At 62.5% G+C, this 20,234-nt stretch overlaps 1 protein-coding gene across 2 annotated transcripts in view; it reads right to left on the bottom strand.

The window, feature by feature from the left end:
• Positions 1–1,833: 1,833 nt before the first annotated feature.
• ITPKB (inositol-trisphosphate 3-kinase B) overlaps positions 1,834–20,234 on the bottom strand; it is an 87,729-nt gene continuing 69,328 nt past the window's right edge. The window contains exons 3-8 of one of the 2 annotated variants that reach the window (XM_026509520.4): positions 15,260–15,359; positions 13,861–14,074; positions 9,744–9,948; positions 8,473–8,574; positions 7,065–7,136; positions 1,834–5,064 (exon numbers count right to left, since the gene is read on the bottom strand). In XM_026509520.4, coding sequence (XP_026365305.3) covers positions 4,849–5,064; positions 7,065–7,136; positions 8,473–8,574; positions 9,744–9,948; positions 13,861–14,074; positions 15,260–15,359 — 909 coding nt within the window. In that variant the 3' untranslated portion in view covers positions 1,834–4,848. The other variant, XM_044387973.3, reaches the window with a different exon arrangement.

The following is a 20,234-nucleotide window of genomic DNA, read 5'->3' as shown; positions in this document are numbered from 1 at the left end:
GGCCCACAGAGCTGGCTGCGGTTGGTGCCCTGGTTGCCAGGAGCATCGCTGGGATGGGTTACCCCCAGCTGACGGGGCGCTCGCCTTCGATCCTCATCCAAGGAGAACAGACTCCTACTTTCCAGGGATCCCCAGCTAGGCCAGACCCCCGTGAGAACTGCCACCGCAGAGGGCGAGGAGCCCTGCTCCGCCCCTCTGGAGTGCCCCGGCCCCACCCCGGCTGCGGCAGGACCCCAAGGCAGGACCCGTAGGCAGCAGACCCTGAGCTCTCCCTGGTTCACGTGCTGATTCCCTCTTCAGGGCAGGGCCAGCGGGCAGCCCTGGCCGTGGGAGTTTGTCCGAAGCAGGTAGAAAGACCCAAGACCCCATTAAGGACAACTCTTACCCCTCAGCGGACACCCATGTGCCCTAGTGGTGCCCAGGCTCCCCAAACCTAAGCCTCTCCGCCATGGCCTGGGGTCCTTTCTCCAGGGCCGGACCTCCGGGGGATGTGTGGGGTCCGCTCCAGGTTGGCAGGAGGAGGGGTGCAACTGATGACCTGGGCCCACTGATGACCACACCGGAGGAACCCCGGCTGCAAAGTCTTGGCTCAGGAGGAGATGTGGGCCCAGGACACCGGTGGGCGGGATTTCATGATAGAGGGGTGGGGGTGGGGGGCGATCACTAAGCCCTGGGGGGCCACAGAAGAGAGAGTTGTGAGTAGAAGGGGGACTTGGGCTCGGGCCTCCCAGCAAGTGTTTGCTGGGTGCTCTGCTGGTCACGGGCAATGACCTAGAGGAGGGACAGCCTCAGGGGGCACAGGACCCAAGGGCCAGGGAGCCTGTGCCAACTGTCGAAGAAAGGGCATCCACGCACCCAACTGCCATCGTCACCGACAGTGCTTGGGGCCCCCATCAGCAGACTTGGCTGAGCACCTGTCCTGGGCCTGGAGCTGTGAGATGCTGAAGAAACACCAACCAGTTCACGGGGGCAAGTCCTGCCTTCGGGGTGCCATCCCACTGGTGCGGACAGAGTCCCGCGGGTGGCTGCGAACACTGAGAAGGTGTGGGTGGGACCGTCCCTGTGGGAGATGGTGGCTGCAGCGTCTGGCTTTTGCCCAAGGTCCTCACCCCCTCCAAGGGACCAACATTGGAGCCAAGACTGTACTTTCTGTTCAGTTTCCCCAGGAAGCAACCTCGAGGGAAGGCTTATTTCCTACTGCTTCATGAGAGTGCATGGCCCCGCCATCAGAAGTGTCAGACAAGGCCAGGGAGCGCCAAGCCCCGTGCTGAGAGCCTGGGACCCGGGGCAAAGACAGGACAGGTTCTCTGCCCACAGATGCTCCCTGGGGAGGAAGAAGACAGAACTGGGTCTGCAACCAGGTAAAGTCTGGATCCCAATTTCTGCTCCGCATTTATTGCCCAGGTGCCATTACTGGCCTCAGTTTCCCCCTCTGTAAAGCGCAGACCCAGAGCCCTATTCGTGGAGGCGATCGGGGTTCAAAGGGGGCCATAGAGGCGAGCAGCCAGCCCCTCACTTTGCACAGAGCTAGGCTCCACATGCCATGGCCTCCCTCCTAGTGCCCCCCCCAACCCGCAGGGTGGGGGACAAGCACTTTTTCGTGGCCATTCTGCGCCCTAACACCTACGTAAAGGTTTTGGGGACAAGGTTGAAAAGACTGGATTTGAAGACTGTTTAAAATCTTTGGCAGATAGAAATGTTACCAATCTGAGCCCCCATTCCCGGGGATGCTCGGTGCCCCAGCGTGATCCTCGTTTCCAAAAAGTGCCCCCCCCCCCCCGCAAGGCGCTTCTCCAGGGCTTGGGGTGGCAAGGACCGCACGGCAGCCGGCACTGTGGTCTCTCGGGCCTTTATTCGGGAAGGTACAGAGCGACGCGGTCTGTTTGACAGGCACTGTGCGGGGGGTGGTTTGTAACAGTTGTTTTCTCCAAGGTGTGGGGGAGAAAGGGGTGCAGAGGGAAGGAGAACCCTCTGGGGAGTCGTCTCCTCCAGAAGAAAGGCACTGGCGGGGGCGGGGTGTGAACCCCTGGCCTCTTCCCAAGCCCGCAGCCCGGGTTATATACACACGGGGGGTGGGGGGGACTGGATGTGGGCAAACTCAAGCTAGATACAGCGAACAGGGGAAAGAGTCCATCTGGGGGGGGGGGCAGTGCTGTGTCCGGGCTCTTTCCACCGTGTGGGAAAAGAAGTTCAGAAAGAAGGCACAGCTTTAAAGGACAAACAGAATCCAGCCTCCCAGTCTTAGTGTTTTGTGCAATTAAAAAACCGGAAAAAATAAATATAACTTAAAAACTTCTTACACGACACTAAAGGCAAGAGAAACCTTCCTTGATTACGCTAAGCATGCAGCTCACGGAGAACCCCCCCCCCCGGGGCCCGGCGAGGACCACGCAGGCGCACGCGGCTTGGCCCGCCCTGCTGGCACCTGCACGGCCAGGACCCAAGGCGTCCCTGCGGGGACCGGGGCTGGGCGGGAAAGGGTTCTGGGAAATTCCACTCAGGATCCATCTACCCCTCTAGGACAAGGAGGAGGCAGGGAACGGGGGGCGAGCAGCTGGAGAGAAGAGGTGCAGGAGAGGAGAGCTAGCGAGCAAATGCAGAACCCCAACCCTTAAGGAAGAGCGTAACCCTACAAAGATGCGGCTTCATACCATTTTCACAGATAGAACGTGACCCAAAGCGACGTATCGCCAATAAGAGGCAGCATGGACCTCCTCTGATGAATACATCACTTGCATTGCCGCCCACTGTTTGCAAACAATCGGTGCTTGTTTAAAGTGCTTGGAAAATTTGTTCTCGTGAGTAGATCAAGCTGGTCCCCTGCACTTTTTGTTCAGAGCATTCATTTGCTTTAGCGAACTTTCTTCATAGATAGAGGGAGGGCGACTTCTGGCCAGGCCACGGAGCTGGAATCTTGAATCTCGATGCCCGAATTAACGATGTCCCTTCCCCGGCAGACTGCTGGGGTGCAGACCCCCAGCCCCCTTCTCAGCCACGAGTGACTCCAGCTCTGGAGGGAGACCCAAAGCTGGCTTTGGTGCTCCTGCCTTATGAGGGTCACATGCTGTCATGAGGCCTCTCGCGCTCAGCTGGGCGGGGGTGTGACCTTTAACAAGCCCCATGCGGGAGCTCACCACTGTTTTGTACAAGAGCCAGGAAGATTTCCTTTTTAAAAAAAATCTGTACTTAAACATTCTCATGTGTCCCACCCTCCACCCCCACCAACTGTCACTCACCCAGCACGAAAGGGGAAATGCTGGCGTTGTGTGGGGAGGTCGGAGGTCCCCCAGAGACCCTGGGGCGACAGGGGGACAGCCCAGGAAACCTCTGGACTGGTCCCTCCAGGTGCGCACTTCTCCACCATGTCCCTGAAACAGCTCCCAGCAGAGGAACTGACCCTAGCACCTCCCGCCCGGTCAGAGCTCAATTCTGGGCCCCCCTGTACCTCCACGGGCAAAGGAGGGCACCATGGGTCCTGGCGGGGGAGCAACTCCGCATGGCCAGAGAGCCGAGAGTTTTGTTCTTAAAAAGTCAGGCCAATTTTACATTCTTCTCCATGATAGAGATGTAACTTGCTTGAAAATTAAAATACAGCTTAATGGGTTCCCCAGTCATCTTCAAGCAACCAGGAGACCCGAGAGAGATGCCCGGGGCACCTCCTCCCTGCCCCTGGCACCCACCACCTATCCTGGGAGCTGCCCACATCACATTTGGGAAATGTGGGTCTGAGCCCTTCAGGCACTAAGAGTTACTGGGGGGCGGGGTGGAGATGAAGCCAGTAGGCCAAAAACCTGCTTCTTTCCTGCCCAGTACTGCCCTGAAGCCTGCCCCGAACCTTCAGGGGCCCTGACCTGGCGGTGGGGGTGGGGGTTGGGGGGTGTGAAGGGATGTATGGGGAGTGTGCTACGTAGGTTCTATCCTTCCTCCTCTGGGGCTGGCTGCGCCCTGGCCCGCCCCATCCGGTGCCCCTGACCTTGCCAGTGCAAGGCAGGGAGCTGGAGGCACAAGTGGCTCTGGCGGGTTGGGGGACATCCCTGGAAGCTCAGGTGTGCAGAGTGTCTGCCCTCTGAATTCAGACGGTGAGAATCAGATGGAAGAACACAGCTCCTGCCTGCCCCCTCCTGGGAAGGCCTAGGTCAGAGAGCACAGCCAATGGACTCCAGCATTCTCCCCAGTGCCGGGTCTGGCCCCAAGCTGGAGGGTTTCAATACCAGAAGGGTGGGGTCCCTGCATTAGCAGGCCATCACCCGTCTGTGGGTGCCCCTGGGCTGCTAATGGCCGACATGCAGTTCCCAGTGGCTTGGTGCCCCAACTTCCAGAAGCTTGCAGCCAGGCACCTGCTGAAGCCTGAGTTCTTCCAATGGCCCTCACCGCGGTCCCCAGCGTGGGAGGATGGGACACACACAGGCTGAGCCCGGCAGTGGCACTGACCGCACTGGCCACCAGGGGGCAGCAGGCCCCCACAGGAAGCCCCAGCAGAGTCTGGCTCCTGGGTTAGGGAGGGACCCACACCACCACCACCTGAGCCTGCCTCCAGACCTAAAGCCGACAGAGCTGTCCTACAGGCCGCGGAGCCTGGGTCTGGGCATTCCTCTTCTGCTCGGAGATCCTACGCATAGAGAGAAGTGGAAACCCCAGCTCCAAGCCCTTCATGAGGAAAGACACCAGAAAATCTCTCATCTGCTCTCGGAAATCTCCATCTCGTCTCTACAAAGTGTCTCGTAGTGCAGGTCAGGAGGGTCAGTTCTGGGGCTCGCACCCAGGAAGACGCGAAAGGAAAAGGGAGGAGGAGAAAGGAAGCGGACGGCGAGGAAGGGAGGGTGTGGCGAGGCGGGCGCGGGGGACGCCTCAGGCGAGAGGGGCGCCCTGGCACATTTCCGTCAGGATGTCGATGAGGTTGTTCAGGCCCGAGAGGTAGCCGTCCTCCCGGTTCCCCTCCTGCCAAGGCACGTTGTGCTGCAGGGTCTGGCCCTCGGGCAGGGGCGTGGTTTTCCCAAAGTCGATCATCCACACCTTGGCCTGCTCCTTCTGGTCGTGGATGAAGAGGAGCGAGCTGCCGATGACCTGGGGGGAGAGAGGAGTGAGTGGGGAGCAGAGGACGGCAGCGCCGGAACCCCCACGGCCCGCCCCACCACAGCCTGAGTGCACCCGGAGCTGGAGGCTCCACCCCACCCGGCAGAGCCAGCCCAGGGTGGCCGTGCAGGGGTGAGAGGAGGCTGGCCACCAGGACAGCCACCGCCTTCCGTGTGGCTGGCGGGAGAGGCAGGGTGTCTGGGATGGCAGACCCCCGCCCCCAAGCTCCGGCCTGTGCACTTTCCACTACTAATGACCACAAACGCCAACAGCCCCCCCTCCGCCCCCCACTCCGGGCCAGGTCAGAGCAATTGCATGGAGTAAGGCGCTCTCCCAAATATGAACACATCCCCCAAACCCTCCCCCAGGTCATTGGGTGGGGCTGGAGAAGATAAGGGGGTGAGAGGAGAGGGTGCAGGGCCCTTATAGCTCCCAGGGCCCGGGGCAGGACAGGGAAGAGCTCCTGGAAATGCTGAGCCCAGAGAGGAGCTTCCATTCCCAGAAGGAAAATGCTGAGCCCAGAGAGGAGCTTCCATTCTCAGCTCTTTCTAGACCTGGCACTTCCAAATGAGACTCCAGAAAGAGTAAAGCAAAAACAATCTTCCAGAAAGAACAGTAAAGGTGCAGGAGAGAAGACAGATGTGCAAGACAAAGCCTGGGCTACGGACCAGGGGTGGTGTGGTCCTTCAGCCCAGTGGGGCAGGTCCTGGGGCTCCGAGGCCCACGGCCCCTGCCCTCTGGGGCACGCAGGCAGGCTGGAGGGAAGGGAGGCCCTGGCATGCTGCACAAGGAGCTTTTTTTTTTTTTTTTAAAGATTTTATTTATTTATCTGACAGAGACAGCCAGCGAGAGAGGGAACACAAGCAGGGGGAGTGGGAGAGGAAGAAGCAGGCCCCTAGCGGAGGAGCCTGATGTGGGGCTCGATCCCAGAACGCTGGGATCATGCCCTGAGCCGAAGGCAGACGCTTAACAACTGCGCCACCCAGGTGCCCCATGCACAAGGACCTTTTATCAAGCTGGGAATCCAGAGGCCCTGGGCAGGGCGGAAGGCTTACGCACCCTGGGCCTCAGTGTGGAGGAGGGGAGGAAAGGGCGTCCTGCGAATGGCTAGGCTGGGATAGCTGCTCAGGGCCGAGCCCGCCCCGTCTGCCCTCTGAGCACCCCAGTCCCTCCTTACGGGCAGTCCTATCCGGGCGCCTGCCAGAGCCACCACGTGGGACAGGTGCACCCTGACCAAGGGGCCAGTGAGTCAGGGATAAAATCCCAGGGCAGGCCAGGCTGTGTGTCTGGAGGCAGGGCCGTGCACAAAGATGCGTGAGGCCTAGCAGGGCCTCGCCCACCCCCTCTGGGGAAGCTCCCTCTACCGGGGGTCCTGGGACCACCCATTTCCTGTTCCTCCTGCTGCCCCACAGCTCTCTCTGTGGGTCGGGCTCAGGCTGCGGCTCCCTCCACACAGGACCCCGAGAGGGGCTGCTTTCTGGAAGGAGCTGCAAGCCTGCAGGGAGCGTGACATCCCTGCTTCACGCACACCTGGCCACGGCAGTAACTGTTTCTGGGGGAGCGGCGTGCATGGCGTGTGCACGTACACGCCTGTACCGGCTTGCTCCGGGGGCTGGGGGCCCCGGACTCACTGACACCAGGGTCCTACAGACCCTCCAGCGAATGTGCTGACAATCCACAACCCTCTGTCTGCTGTCCCTGCAGACGAACAGATGCAAAAGCAGGAACAGGTGGAAAGTTCCAGCCCTGCTCCAAGGGCAGTGCCTGAAGACGGGCCAGCCCTTCAGAAGGTCTTGGGTGGTGACGGGTGGCTGTACTAGAGGCTCCAAGGGCTCTGCCCTAAGACCCTGGAGTGTGTGGGACAGAAGTCTCAGGAGCTGGGAGCAGGAGGGAGCCGTGGGAGGAGGAGGACCATGGGCCTCTGGCAGCCCTCGTGGCTGACCCCACAGAGCAAGGCTCTCTGTCCCAGGGGACGAAAGCCCGGTATCTACCTCGTGGCATTTGAAGAAGGGAGAGACTTCGAGGGTGGCCCGAATGTCCTTCAGCCGGTCCCGGTAGGCGATCTGGGAACAGAAAACAAGCCAGGGTTTTAAACTCTTGGGGGTGAGGTGGCTTTGAAACCCCATGTGGCCCACTGGCATCGCCCGGCCCTTATGGCCTGGGTTTCTACTCCAACCTCCAGACCCCGGCGAGGCGGGCAGCTGGACTCCAGGGGCCACGCTTTGCCCACACTCCCTCGAGGGCCGGCCCCCGCGCAGCCGTGCAGCCCCTAGGGCTCTCCCACGAGGGTAAAGTTTACTCTGGAATGCCAGCAGTGTGGAAGCAGCCTCTCAACAGCCCGGTTGCCATGGTATCTTCCAGAATACAAACCTCCGTGCCCCTGACCTTCCAAAGGACAGAGGAAGTGGAAAGGCCACAAGTATCCTTGCCAGTGGCCTCTCGGCAAGCCCTTGCACGGGGATGGAGCTGTGCTGGCTCCCGGGGTGCCTGCTGTCCCCAGGGACCACGGGGAAACCCGCTGCATGCAGGCTCCCACGGTCCCTCGACGCCCTTCTGCAGAACTCCGCGGCCCAGGGCTTGGCATTGATGACAGCGGGGCACGCGCTCTGCGGCGGGCACTGCGAAGGAGCAGGTGACCCGGAAACAGGGGGCTCCTGCCATGGAAGAGCTCGGGGGCATACCCCATGCCTGAAGCCTCCTTGCCAGGGACCCAGGGAAGCCTACCCGGCCTGCAAAGGAGGGAGGGAGATCTCGGGTCCAGCCAGCAGGGAGTCTGCTCAGAGAAAAGGCTGTCCGGGTCCACCCCTGCTCGGAAGGAGCCTGTCCCCGGCGGCTCCAGGGCCCATGTCCCCAGTGCGCCTGGGTCTGTCCAAGGATGCCTCTCCCTCGGGGTGCAGATGTTCCGCTCACCCCACCTCTGCCTGGAGGGTCAAGGGCCTGACCCCAGAGGTCAGAGCCATCTGTCTGGCCTGCCTACTATGGCAGAGGCCTGCGTGTGAGGTCCAGCTCTGGGCTTTCCTAGCTGTGTCCCGGACCTCCAGCTCCTCACCTGTGAAGTGGGGACAGGAATGTCTGCCTGTCCCAGGGACTGCTCCGCGGATTTGGTGCCCACACGATGCTCGATGCCTGGCAGGCAGTGAGGCTACAGTGACAGCAGCCCTTTCATGGGAGGGAACCATCCTTGGCGCCGTGAAGGGACAGCAAGGCAGAGTGAGCTCACTGAGCGCCCCCAGCTACCCTCGATGGGACTGGCAACTGAGTTACCTTCCTCTGCACCTGCCCAGTGCCAGCGTGTTGCGTGTGGGCACAGCGGCCCGGCCTGGTCTAGGGCTGGGCAACAACCTGGGAGGGCCCCGGTGGTCCCCGTGTGGCCGGCCCCTTGGGGGGGGGGTGACTCACCAGGATGTTGCGGTTCCCCTTAGTGAACTCTCTGAAGGCCTCGGTGACCTGCTCCCTCGTTTTGGTCTTCTTGAAGTCCCGGTTCACGGAGCCATCTTCTTTCTGAGAAGGAGAAGGACACCCGCCCAGAAGGGGTCAGCCGAGAGCCCGTGGGGCCGTCGGGGCGCTCACCCACCTGGCAGCTCGAGGAAGCCAGGCACCTGCACCGTCACAGGGTAGCTAGTCGGGCGGCAGCGCAGAGGGTCAGGGGAGCCCCGGGGGGTGCAGAGGCCAGGGACGGAGGAGTGGGGCTGAAGGAGATGGATGGGTCTCAGCTTCACCTGGGGCCCGGCCTTGGGAACCCAAGTGCCCACGAGTCCCTGCTGTCCAGACAGAAGAGAGGGGGCCCCCACCCCAAGGTCAGCAACATTCTCTTTGTAACGTAAGATCTTTTATCATAGGTTCCCCGGAGGCCAAGATACAAGACTCTCTGCCTGTCTCCGCTCCCTGGCCCACCCAGTGCAAGAAACTGCTCCATCTTCTTAGCCTGGCGCTGTGTCTGTTCCAGGCTGTTCCAGAGAAGCGCATGGAGCTTAGCTCCCCCAGGAGGAGCTCTGTTCTTGGGGACAAAGGGTAAGGCTGGCTCCATCAGGAGCCCCCGAACTCGGGTCTGTGCACCATCAGGCCGGAGGCCAGTAATGCAGCGCGGTTGCCTCTGAAAGGTTAAGCAGGACGCCGGGGTGGAGGGACAGCCAGGTGGATGGCACATCTCAGGGGGACCCTTTCCTGGAGCAGGGGAGGGGAGAGGCAGGTCAAGTGTTGGTGTGGACGCTGGCTGGACAGTGACAGAGGCCAGAGCATCCAGCTGGAGAGGGAGAGGTGAGGGAATGCGGATCGTTTCACACAGGTAAGGAGAGGAAAATGAGCCTTATGGGGAGAGGGACGAGCATCGCATTTGCAGCCCGTCTGGATGCAAAAAAAGAAAGAAAATGATGATTTCAGAGGACAGGAGAAGGGCGAATGGCTTTCTCAGCCCAGAGCTCACAAAGCAGCGGTCCCCAGGGTTCCCTCTGCAGAGTGCCCTGCCTCCCGCCTGCCGGCGAGCTGGGTCTCCCAGCCGTCCAGCCCCGGAGGTAGGGCTGCACAGCAGGGCCCCGAGTGGGCCAAGGATGGAAACCCAGCAAGGCTACAGGGACCACAGTCTGAGCTTCCACGACCCAGCGGGTGGATGTCGGAGCCTCCATCTCTTCCTCTGCCGGGAGCCGGCGGCCCGGGCGCATGGTGGGCCTCACCTTGATGCCCTCGATCCTGAACCCGAGCGTGGCGGTGGAGCTGATGGTCTCCCTCCACTGCATGTAGCGAGGCTTGGTCACGGCCCGCTGGGCCTTCTCCTCCTCGGTCGGGGCATCAGGGTCCACCTCGATCATCTTCTGGTACATGTCCTTGCGGAGGCTGGGCTTCTTCCGTGCCTTGGTGAGCTCCTCCTCCAGGTAGGTCCTGCATGGGAAGGGGGGTGATGAGGGCCACTGGCCGGGCCGCAGCCCCTGCCTTGCCCCGGGGGCCGCACGCAGCTTAGCCAAGTCATGCTCACCTGGGATGGGCACACAGTCCGCTCAGGCGGCGGTGGACAGGCCGCCTTGCACAGGGGGTACCCCACGCCAGCATCACCGAGGAGGCCTGGCAGAGCCCAGGGGCTCTTCCTTCTAGGAAGGGTTTAGATACCACTGGCTCTCTCAAGAGGGGACATCTTGAGTACCAAGGCCAGGCCAGAAGGTGGCCTCTGAAGGGGCACTGCGGGGGAGGGGGAGCCCATGGCCAGGAGGGGAGGGGGAGTCTGGGGGCCCCAGGGTCACTGCTGTATCGCCGACGTGCCAGCCCAGCCTGCCTCGCCCAGCGCGTGCCTCCTCACACTGGAGCCCCCAGCCCAAAGGGCCCGAGAAAACATGGCCAACGCTTACGCACTCCCCTGCCCTCTGCACGTGCGGGCGGGGCCTGCTGGCTCAACTGGCAGGGGTCCCCTGGAAACTGGCGGGGTAACGGGAGCAGGGGCAGGACGGCGGAATCCCTCGCCCCCATCCCAGACTGAGGTGGGGAGCCACCCCTGCGGCACAGCCCGGCAAACGCAAACGCGCCCCTGCTCCCAAATCAAACCCCCTCTCCCCTGCCCCGGGGCTCCACGGCCGCCTGCGAGCCTTTCTGAAACAGAAATCACAGCGCCGAGCTGCAGTGGAGAAGTTTCCTGCTCGGGTCCCTCGTGGGCGGCGGCTGCCCAGACGGTGGGCGGCTGTGACCACGGCCCCCAGCCCCGCCCTCCTGGGCCACCCCGCGCCTCCGCCGCCACTGCCCATCACACCTGCTCCAAGCTGCCGCGCTGGGACCCAAAACTGACTGCACGTCAACTCATGACGTCATTGAAGGACACGTTTTCGGAAATCATTGTATCAAATGTCAGAAAAGACCAAGTCCTTGGGTGTGAACACAGGCCGGGTCATTTAGAGCCTTCTGTTGTACTCGTGCGCACACCCCACTCACGCGCACACCCCCCTGCACGAGCGCACACTCCCACGCATGCGCACACCCCCATGCACGCACGCGCACACGCACACACCCCACGTGCGCACGCACACACCCACCCCGCTGGGCCTGCAGAGCCGGGCCAGCGATGGGAGAGGGCAGTGATGCATGGAGATGCATCCGCTGGCCTGTGTGTGTGTGTGTGTGTGTGTGTGTGTGTGTGTGTGTGCGCGTGCGCGCGCGGGGCGGGGCGGACTGGCCATCCCCGGGGCCCCGGAGTGCGCTGTGGGGGCCTGCGGGGTGGGTGGGTGGCCCTGCTTCTGCAAAGAGCCTTTACCAGCTCCTTCAACAGGAAGCGGGCCTCAGCCTCTAGTCCCTTCTCGCTGGGGCTTTCTCCAAAGCGGCCCCCGCAGCCCATCCGGGGGGAGCTGCTCACGCTCTGGCAGGGGAAACGGTCAGCAGCCGGACAGTGGGGCCCGAGCTCCCCGACGCCGCCCTGGAGGAAGGCGACACCTCCGTCTCACATGGGGGAGCAGAGGCCTGACTGCAGGGGGGGCGGCAACAACACGAAGGCCGGGGCGCCTCTCCGGACCGCAGCGAGCCCCTGGGGTACGCACAGCATACACGCCAAGTCCACCCACGGCTTTGAAAGCTGAGGACAGTCCTGGTCTCCACCCGCCAGCCCCTGATTCGGATGTCAGGAAGACGCCATCGATTCTGCCTGGCAGGCCACACAACACACAGGACCACAGGGTCACATCTAAGAAAACTCCCCAGAGCCACGTGAGCCTATGTCCGAGTGGAACCCTGGTCCCACGATGCCCCTGGTTTAGGACATGACAGGCACGCATGTCACCTGTTCCTAAGGCCCCCACCGTGGCCGAGGCTGCGTTTGCTGATCAGCCCGCCCACTACTTCCCTGTGACAAGTCTCCACCCCTCAAGCCAGGGACTCGGGCCTCCTCCCTCTGGCAAGCACAGGCCGCGCTCTGAATGGACAGCGCATTCCCCACAGGGACACAGGGCCCCACGGAGCCGGGTCCGTTCCCCTGTGGCATCAGTGACCCCTGCTCAGACTGGACCGTGACCCCTGCCTTTGGATGGCAGGAGCCCACGGGGCCTGTCCCTAGCATCGTGAAGCAGGGAGGAAAAGCTGGGGCAGGACGCCTTCTGGGGAGACCCGCCCCTCCCCTCCACGCAGACTCCTCCCTCACCCTGCGGCCTCTGCCTCTGGGCTACAGCTGTTCCAGCCTCGCGGGTCACTCGGGGTCTCTCCCGAGAGCACTGGGGGGACACAGCTGCAGGACGCAGGGGACAGGAGGCAGCCTTGGGTGGGCGGGGGCGCCTGTCCCCAGCAACTTCCTGGGTAACAGACAGGTACACGGGGCAGCCTTTCGGGACCCACTAGCCACACATTCTTCCCTCAGGCTGTACTTTTTTTGGCCATGGTCGGAGTGAACACTCATTGGAATATTTACGTGTCTTCCCTTGAGAGGGCCCATCCCGGTGTACCCTGGGACGGCCTTCCGGGGACAGAAATAAGACTCTTGGGAAGAGCAGTGGCCAAGTGGTGGCTGCAGGGACATTCTGTTTCCTCCCTGTGGGCCGGAGAGGTGAAGGCCTTGGATGGAGGGAGAGAGAGAGAGGGAGGTCAGGGACATGCAAGCGCAGAGGGGGACCTGTACCTCCCCATCCCTTGGTCCCTGCCTGGGGACAACACGGAGGGGACGCAGCCTGCAGGGTCTGACTTGATGACAGTCCCAGGAGGAGTGAGGAGGAAAGGGAAATGGGCCTTCTCCCCTGGCCCCTGTCTCTATCACCCACGTACAGACACCCAGACACACCCTTCTTTCTCATTCTTCTTTTGTAAGAAATAAAACTGCTTGCACCACCCAAAGCAAACACAGGCCCCAGCTCGGAGCAGCTTCCCAGGGCCCGGTCTCCCCGGCGAGCCACGGGCCGGATGGAGGAGCCCGGCGTCTGGCTTTCCAGTCTGGGCACCTGTAGCCGGTGGCTCCCCGAGGTGAGCTCGGCTCCCGGACACCCTGTGGTCACAGCCCTGGCCGAAGGAGAGAAGGAGCCCCTCAAGGACTCCTGGCACTGAATGGTCGAAGTTTGAGAGGGATGAGAACACCACGCAGCCAAAACAGGGCCCAGGGTGCCGGTGGCGGGGTTTCGGCTCCTCTCGGCCCCGCGCACCATGCTGTCTCCTCCTGGCTGCCCTTCCTGTCTTCTTCCCTCCTGAGTCCTCTCCTGGTTTATCTCCCTGGGCAGACGCCACGGCTTGGACCCGATTCCACGCACAGGCCCACGCACCCCCTTGCGGCCTCTCTGCCTCACTCGGGGCCCCTAGAGCACCCCATGTCCACCAAGGGAGCAGCTCCTAGGCTCCCCCTCCCCTCAAAGGGCAGGTGCAAGTCTCTGTTGGCAAACCAGCACGGTCCACTAACGGGCTCTCCCCTCCCCCAGGTGGGGGCACAGGGGCACTGAGAAGGGCCTCTACGCCCGCCTCCCTATGCGGCCACCCCCTTGCTACCCCAAGCAACACCCCCCCGCCCACCCAGAAAGGCAGCCAGTTCTCTCTGCCCTCCCCAGGGAGGCTCAGCACGGAGCCCGGCCCCGTTTCTGGCCCCACAGCTATCGGTTCCAGAGAGGAAAGGAGGCTTTCAGGGGCAAAGCCAGGGTTCCGTTCCCTCTGCACGTAATGTGATAGGACCGGGGTGGGGATGGGGTTCAGTGGTCCGCTCAGAGCCCCAAAAGCCTGCCCCGCACACCCCAGACTTCGGGGCAGCCTGGGAATGCCCAGCCTCCCGGCCGCCCCGGAGGCCCTTCCAGTCCCTTCTCGGGCCCAGGCCGGTGCAGGGTGGCCGAGTGCGCTCCGCAGGGCCGGGCTCACCTGACGCCCATCTTGCAGTCCATCACGCACGGCGAGTCAAAGGCGGCCAGCAGGTCGTCCATCTGGTTGTAGCGCTCCCCGTCCTTCACCACGTCCCCGTGGTAGGCGGGCACGAACGGCTTCAGCACGTCGGCCATCAGCCGGTCTAGGCAGCGCTGCTCAGACTCACAGTGTTTCTTCAGGATCCTGCCGTTGGCCGCCGCCTTGAAACTGCCTGCGGGGCAAGATGGCAGGAGGCTCTTGGTCCCCCTCCGAGGCCCTCCCCGCGCTGACCACCCCCCACCCCACAGCCCCCTCGGGAGGTCTCCCAGGTCCCCGCTCATGGACCAAGCACTTTGTGGGGAGTGGATGCAAATCCTGGCGCCCAGCCACACGGACTGCAAAGCGGGGCTGGTGCCTCGGCTTCCCTGACAGCAGGCTCGTCTTCTGAAGAGGGAAGGACCCCGGTGCTCAATGCTGGACGGCCTCTGCGGTCCTGTTTGTATTACCGTTACCCCCCCCCCCACCAAGCCCCTCATCGGTCCTGCTTCTCAGGCGACGAAGGTGCCTCCGTGTCAGGATACTGGCTGAGAAGCGGGGGTCCCAGGCACAGCCCACCCGTGCAGTGCTCTCTCTGTCACAGCATCAAGGAGGGAGTTATTCAGGAAGGGTGTCCGTCCCAACGCCTCGGGCTGGGCGCAGGTGTTGGGGATATAGAGGAAATGTCAGACCCCGTGCTGGTCTGTGGTCATGAAGGTCAAGTCTAGGGCAGCCACCGAAACCTCCCCGGAGCACGGTGCTCACCAAGGGCCCCCACATGTGGACTAGCCGGCTCTCGGGCTCTGGCGACACGTCCCTCCTCCCCTGTGGCTGGCGGGCGCCCTGGCCACCTGCACCTAGGACCCTCCTTTGCTTGTGGGGTGACCTGCCTGCGTCATGCCCCACCTACAGGCTCCTTTGGGACAGAGACCACGTTTCCAAGAATGTGTGACCCCCAAGACCGTGGTGATGCGGGGATACAGTGGGCACTCAATGAAGCGCTCGGCGTGGCCTCTTTGCCCATGCTGACACATGGTGAGTGAGCTGCAGGACTGATGATGTCACAGGTTTTATTGAGTTCAGGCGGAAGAGAGGCAGAGGGGGAGAGAAAGACCGAATGCGACAGAGACAGAGGAAGGGGGGACGTGCGTGTGTTTGGGGAAGGGGCGGCACGGGCTCTGGAGAGGACAGCTGTCCTCAGGGCAGCGCCAAGGCCACATTCGGCAATCTGGCTGAGACTGCAGACCACAGGGTCTCAGAGAAGCTGTTCCAGATGCTTCCATCCCTGGGAGCATCCCGGGCGCGCCCCGCCCCGCCCTCATGCGCTGGGTGCTTCCCAAGGGAGCCGGTGGTCCGGCGGGAAGGGGGGGGCTGCAGCTACCTGCGTGTCCTGCCAGCTGGATCCAAGGGTACTTCTTCTTGAAGGACATGACAAAGGGAGACCAGTGAACCATGTTTTTTATTTTCCTCCATGATTTGCTCTAGAAAGAAGCAAACGAAAAACACTCCATTAGAAAGGGAACGAGTACTTTCCGGTTAGGATGCATTCAAAGCAAGGTAACTCGGCGCCTGTGGCCCCAAGATGGGAAGCACCACAACCACGGGGCAGGTGCCCTTGGCGGCTCCGAGGACCTCAGCTCTGTCATCTATGCGGAGTAGGTACTGTCAGAGGGAGCTCGGCAAAGCCTGCTGCCGAGCAGAACGCCCAGACGCAAGGGGACCTTGAGGGCTGAGGGTGTGACAGGTGCAGCGTGGGTGCAGGAGGGTACATGTCCCCCGTCCAGTGCTGACCCCACCTGGTGACACTTCCCCACCAGGGAACTACTAAACCCACCCTGTACCCCCCCTTCATGCCCCTCTGGGACCTCGGTTTCCTCCTCTGCCCCGTGAGGGAGGGACAGCTGGTCCACCAGCTCCTTGCGCGGCTGGACCCTCAAGGGCTCCGGGAAATGACCTCGGCGTCCCAACAGCACTGGCCCCTCAGAGGCAGGCGAGAGCGGGCCAGTGTCACCTCACACTGTACCCGTGCACACGGCGGCAGAGGCCCTCCTTGCCGGCAACGGGCTCGAAGAGAGACTTTGCAGGGAGTTCCCCGGGGACAGCACCCTCCACCCCACGGCCGGGGTGTGCACGGGGGTGAGCGGGCCTGCAGTTCCCTCCTCTTCAAAGGACTTCTCCTTCTCAGGGGGTTTCTCAAGTAGGACCTGTGCACGCACGCGCACGCATATGTGCATGTGTGTGTGTGTGTGTGTGTGTGCACGCGCGTGTGCGCGGGAGGGGCTCCTTGTGAAGAAAGGAGAACTGATGTTGACTTAACACCTTACTTTAGCTCCGCAAGAAGCATTCAGGGCCGTCACCGTCCCGTCCGCGGGCAGGACCTGACCGTCGGAAGTCGGTGATGAATGCGGCTCGTGCGCAAACCTCCATCCCACACAACTGCCTCACAAAAACCGCCTTCTCCCCCAGAAATACACGGTTCTCCAGAAACACACATCCCCACGTTAACTTTAGGACAGAATCAGAGACGGAGTGGGGAAGACCACGTGCCCCAAACACAGGCGTCCCTGGAGGGGGTGGGAGCCTGGCCGAGCAGTGCCACGAGTTCCTGAGAAAGCGGGTCCCCGGCCAGCAAAACCACACAGCGAACCCACCGGGCTCCGAGCTGGGGGAAGGAGAAGCTAGGAGCTCTGCGCAGGGGGCAGGGGGGCGAGGAGGAGGGGTCCCGCCTTGACTGGGGGGGCCCTGAAGATGCGGCTCCTGGTTCCCTGCCCCACAGTTGCCAGCAGCCGCCCCAAGCACACAGGCCGCATCCTTGCAGAGGCTGCTGGCGCCCAAGGTGGATTCAAGGGTAAATCAGCCGCCCCGGGTTTGTCTCTTTGCTGAGCCCCACTGCTTCTGTCATCAGGCTTTCAAGGGGAAATCTGTTTAAGGAGAATCCCTCCCCGCTGAACCTGGCAGTCTTTCTCCCCGTGCCGGAAACCCTCAGCCCGCCACCAAGACCTAGTCTATTCTTACGCCAGGCCATGTGACAAAAGGGCCGGGCCTCTACTGGCAAGGTTGTTTTTCTAGATCCTTCTGATGGAGATCACCAAAGAAGGCTAAGGAAGGCCGAGGCGTGACTTATCTCAGCACCCAGAAGGCCGCACAAACAGCGCGGGGTGGGGGGGGCAACAACGGAAAACCTCATTACAGGACGGGAGCCGGGCGGTGGCCTGACGGACCCGCGGGAAAGAGTTAAGGTCGGTGCGGCGGCAAAGTGCGCAGCCGTCCCCCATGCAGCGGGGCTCACAGGGTACTAGGGTGACAGCTGCTGCGTGGGAGCAGGAGGGCATGTGTCCCCAGTCCAGCGCTGACCCCACCCCGTGCCACTCCCCGCCAGGGAACAACTAAACCCACCCTGCCCCCCCCCCCATTTCCTCCTCTGCCTGGTGTGGGAGGGACAGCTGGTCTACCAGGCTCCTTGGACGGCTGGACCCTCAAGGGCCAGCGTCACCCAGTTGTGTGTCACCTCACATTGTATCTGTAGGTGACCCAGAGAGGATGGGTCCCACGGCCAGGGAGGGGTGTGCCAAGATGGGTGGGTGCTGGAAAGGAAGGCCTTCATGGAGGCTGTGCCAACAGGGGCAGGGTGGGGACAGACCTGGGGGAGAAGACTGTCACAGGCCTGTGCGATGGAGCCTGGGTCTGGAACAGCTGGGTCCAGTGGGGGCTGAGCTCTGGAGGCTGGGCTGGGAAGCCTGGAGCAGGGCAGCATGACCGTTGGGGGAGGCAGGTGGACCCGGACCCGAGTCCTGCCTCGGTCCCCTCCTCACTGACTGCCCTTGGACGAGCTCGTGAACTTCCTCATGGTCCCCCTTACCTGTAAGATGGGAGCAGCCCATGGGTTCCCCTGATCACAGGAGTGAAAGCCACTCCATGAGGATGGGGTACATGTGGGAGAGTCCGAGCCAGAAAGGAGAAGGGCGCTCGGGGCGGGGGGTCCTCGACAGTTCACTCTGAGCTTTCTGCTCAGCTTCCCTTCCCAACATGAGGAAACGTGCCTTTCACATGAAAAGGGCCAAGGCCATGAGAGTCCTCCCACACCAAGCGTGCCCCAGGCGGTCGAGGGCGGTGGAACATTCTTGTCTGTGGGTCTGCATGCTGGGGGCACCCAAGCCGTGCCGAATGTGGCCACCAACGCTAACCAGAGAAAGCACGTCCAGGTCATGGCCAGGCCCGGGAAAGGAAGGCACAGGGCCACAGCAGTGGGAGCGCCAGGAGATGGAAGAGAATAACCCCCCGCCCCCCGCCCCGGGGAGGTTTCTGCAAGGAGGGTCCCCGGGGCAGTCAGGGCGCAAGGCTGGCAGCCGCTCGGCTCAGGCGGAGTCAGGCTCCTTTAACAGAAGAGTCTAGAACCTTTGGGAGATGCACCATGGCTGGCCACCCAAACCCTAAATCCGTCCCATGTGGGGGCCACTTGCAGCTTCGCTAGCAGATAACGCCAGGCTCTCCCCCACTCGGATCTGACCGTGGCTGGAGTGCTGCCCTTGGGATGTTCTTGCGAGCACTGCAAGGGAAAGGAAAGAACCAGGGAACGGCCTGCCTGCCGAGCAGGTGCAGTCCAAGGGCAGGCTTTCACTTCGACTCTGTGCTGCCGGGTAGAGCCGACCGAAGCGAGGTTTTCCAGGTAACAGTGCAGGTTTACAGAGTGGGATGAGACCCCCGCAACACAAATCCCTCACTGACCACCCCCCCCCGGGGTTAAATAAGCACTATCCGGGGTTTGCTCTGTTTCCTACGTGAGTGCAGGGGACCGGCTGCATGCCTGACCTCGCTCCGTGAGAGGTGGGATCTCACTGCATACTCCGGCTGCACGGGGAGGTTCAGAAGGAAAGGGCCAGAAACTAGCAGGTACGTGGGAGGTGAGTGGCTTGGAGATGCCTGATGCTTGGAAATTGTTCCAGGCAGTTCCATCTCCTGGCACCTGACAGGACAGGGAGCGGAAACACGGCGAGATGTGTAGGGGGAGGAGAAAAACCTGAAAACAGACCCCTACCCTCTTTGTGCCTGAACCTGGCAAGGCCCAGACCAGCGTTCCCCGCTACGGCCAGCCCGCCAGCCCGTCCCAGCAGCTCAGACTTTGCACGCCCTCCATCACCTGCCAGCAGGAACCGAGAGGTCTGGCCTCGCAGGAGATGCAGACCTGCTCCCTAGAGACAGGCGCCCACGGACGCCTTCATTCTGCCTCCGAGCGCACAGGCTGCCGCAGTCCCAGAAGGGCCCGTGGCTCTCCGTGCCCACCCCTCCCGGCCCTGGTCTCGGAGCTGCCCAAAGCCCCCGAGCACCCAGGGCAGAAACGGTCCCCTGGCCAGCAGGGCCGCAGGGCCCAGGCCGAGCCCAGGGGCGGCAGCCTGGCTAGCATCAGATGCTGCGTGTTTTTCTAAACCAGTTTCCGAGCCTCCCCATGAGGCTCGTGGCTCCTGGGACAATGCCATCCTCTGGCTGCTCCCCCAGATGTCCCACTCACACTGCAAGGAAACAGTGCCTCTGGCAGATGGGAGGGCTGACCGGGATCACCTCGGAGTCTGGCCTTCGTCTTCCATAAAACAGGCAGGAAGGATGGAGCGGGGAGAAGAGGAGGAGGAGGGGGAGGAGGCAGGGACCCAGAGCCGGGCTGGGGTGGGGAGGAGCTAGCCCACCCACACAGGACCAGCGATATGACATATGGACATATGGGATTCCTTGTCCCAGACTTCATAAGACTGTCAACACAGGGATGGCAGAGTGTGAAGCAAGCATGGGGCCCCTTCGAGGGTGCTCTGTGGCCGCACAGCTATCCCACCGGGGGGGCTGGCCCCACCTCCTGCAGGGGACAACTGCCTGGCCGGTCAGCGGGAGCAGGGTGACCTCTGGGTCCCGACCTGCTGGTCCTCTGCCCATGACCACAGGCTGCTCTTCAGTGCTGGCGGGGAGGGGAGGACTCCACCGCAGGTGCCTAGACTCTTCTTGGGGGGCTCACAGCAGCCCCCCGGAAAGGCCTGGCAGGAGGGGCACGGACGGTCACCGGTCAGCACTCCGCTCGTTCCCCTCCTGCCTGTTCTTTGGTCTGGCCTTGCTCTGCCCTCCCTGGTGGCCTCATTCTCGTGCAATGAGAGGGTACTGGACCCTGCAGGGGGTTCTGAGCCCAGTGCCCAGCCTCCCCCACAGGAGCTGCCCAGGCCGGGGCCCTCTGGGGCCTGCCTCCTGCCTTCTTTCCAGCCACCGCCTCCCCTTTGCAGCCAACAAAACCACACACCTCTCCCCACCCACCTCAGACACCTGCAGATGTGTCCGTCTCTGCCCTCGGGATTCTTCCAAGAACGGCTGCAGAGGACTCA

The sequence above is a fragment of the Ursus arctos genome, unplaced genomic scaffold, assembly GCF_023065955.2.
Source record: "Ursus arctos isolate Adak ecotype North America unplaced genomic scaffold, UrsArc2.0 scaffold_2, whole genome shotgun sequence".
Lineage (NCBI taxonomy): Eukaryota > Metazoa > Chordata > Mammalia > Carnivora > Ursidae > Ursus > Ursus arctos.
This window is presented reverse-complemented; position numbering and strand designations above follow the sequence as displayed.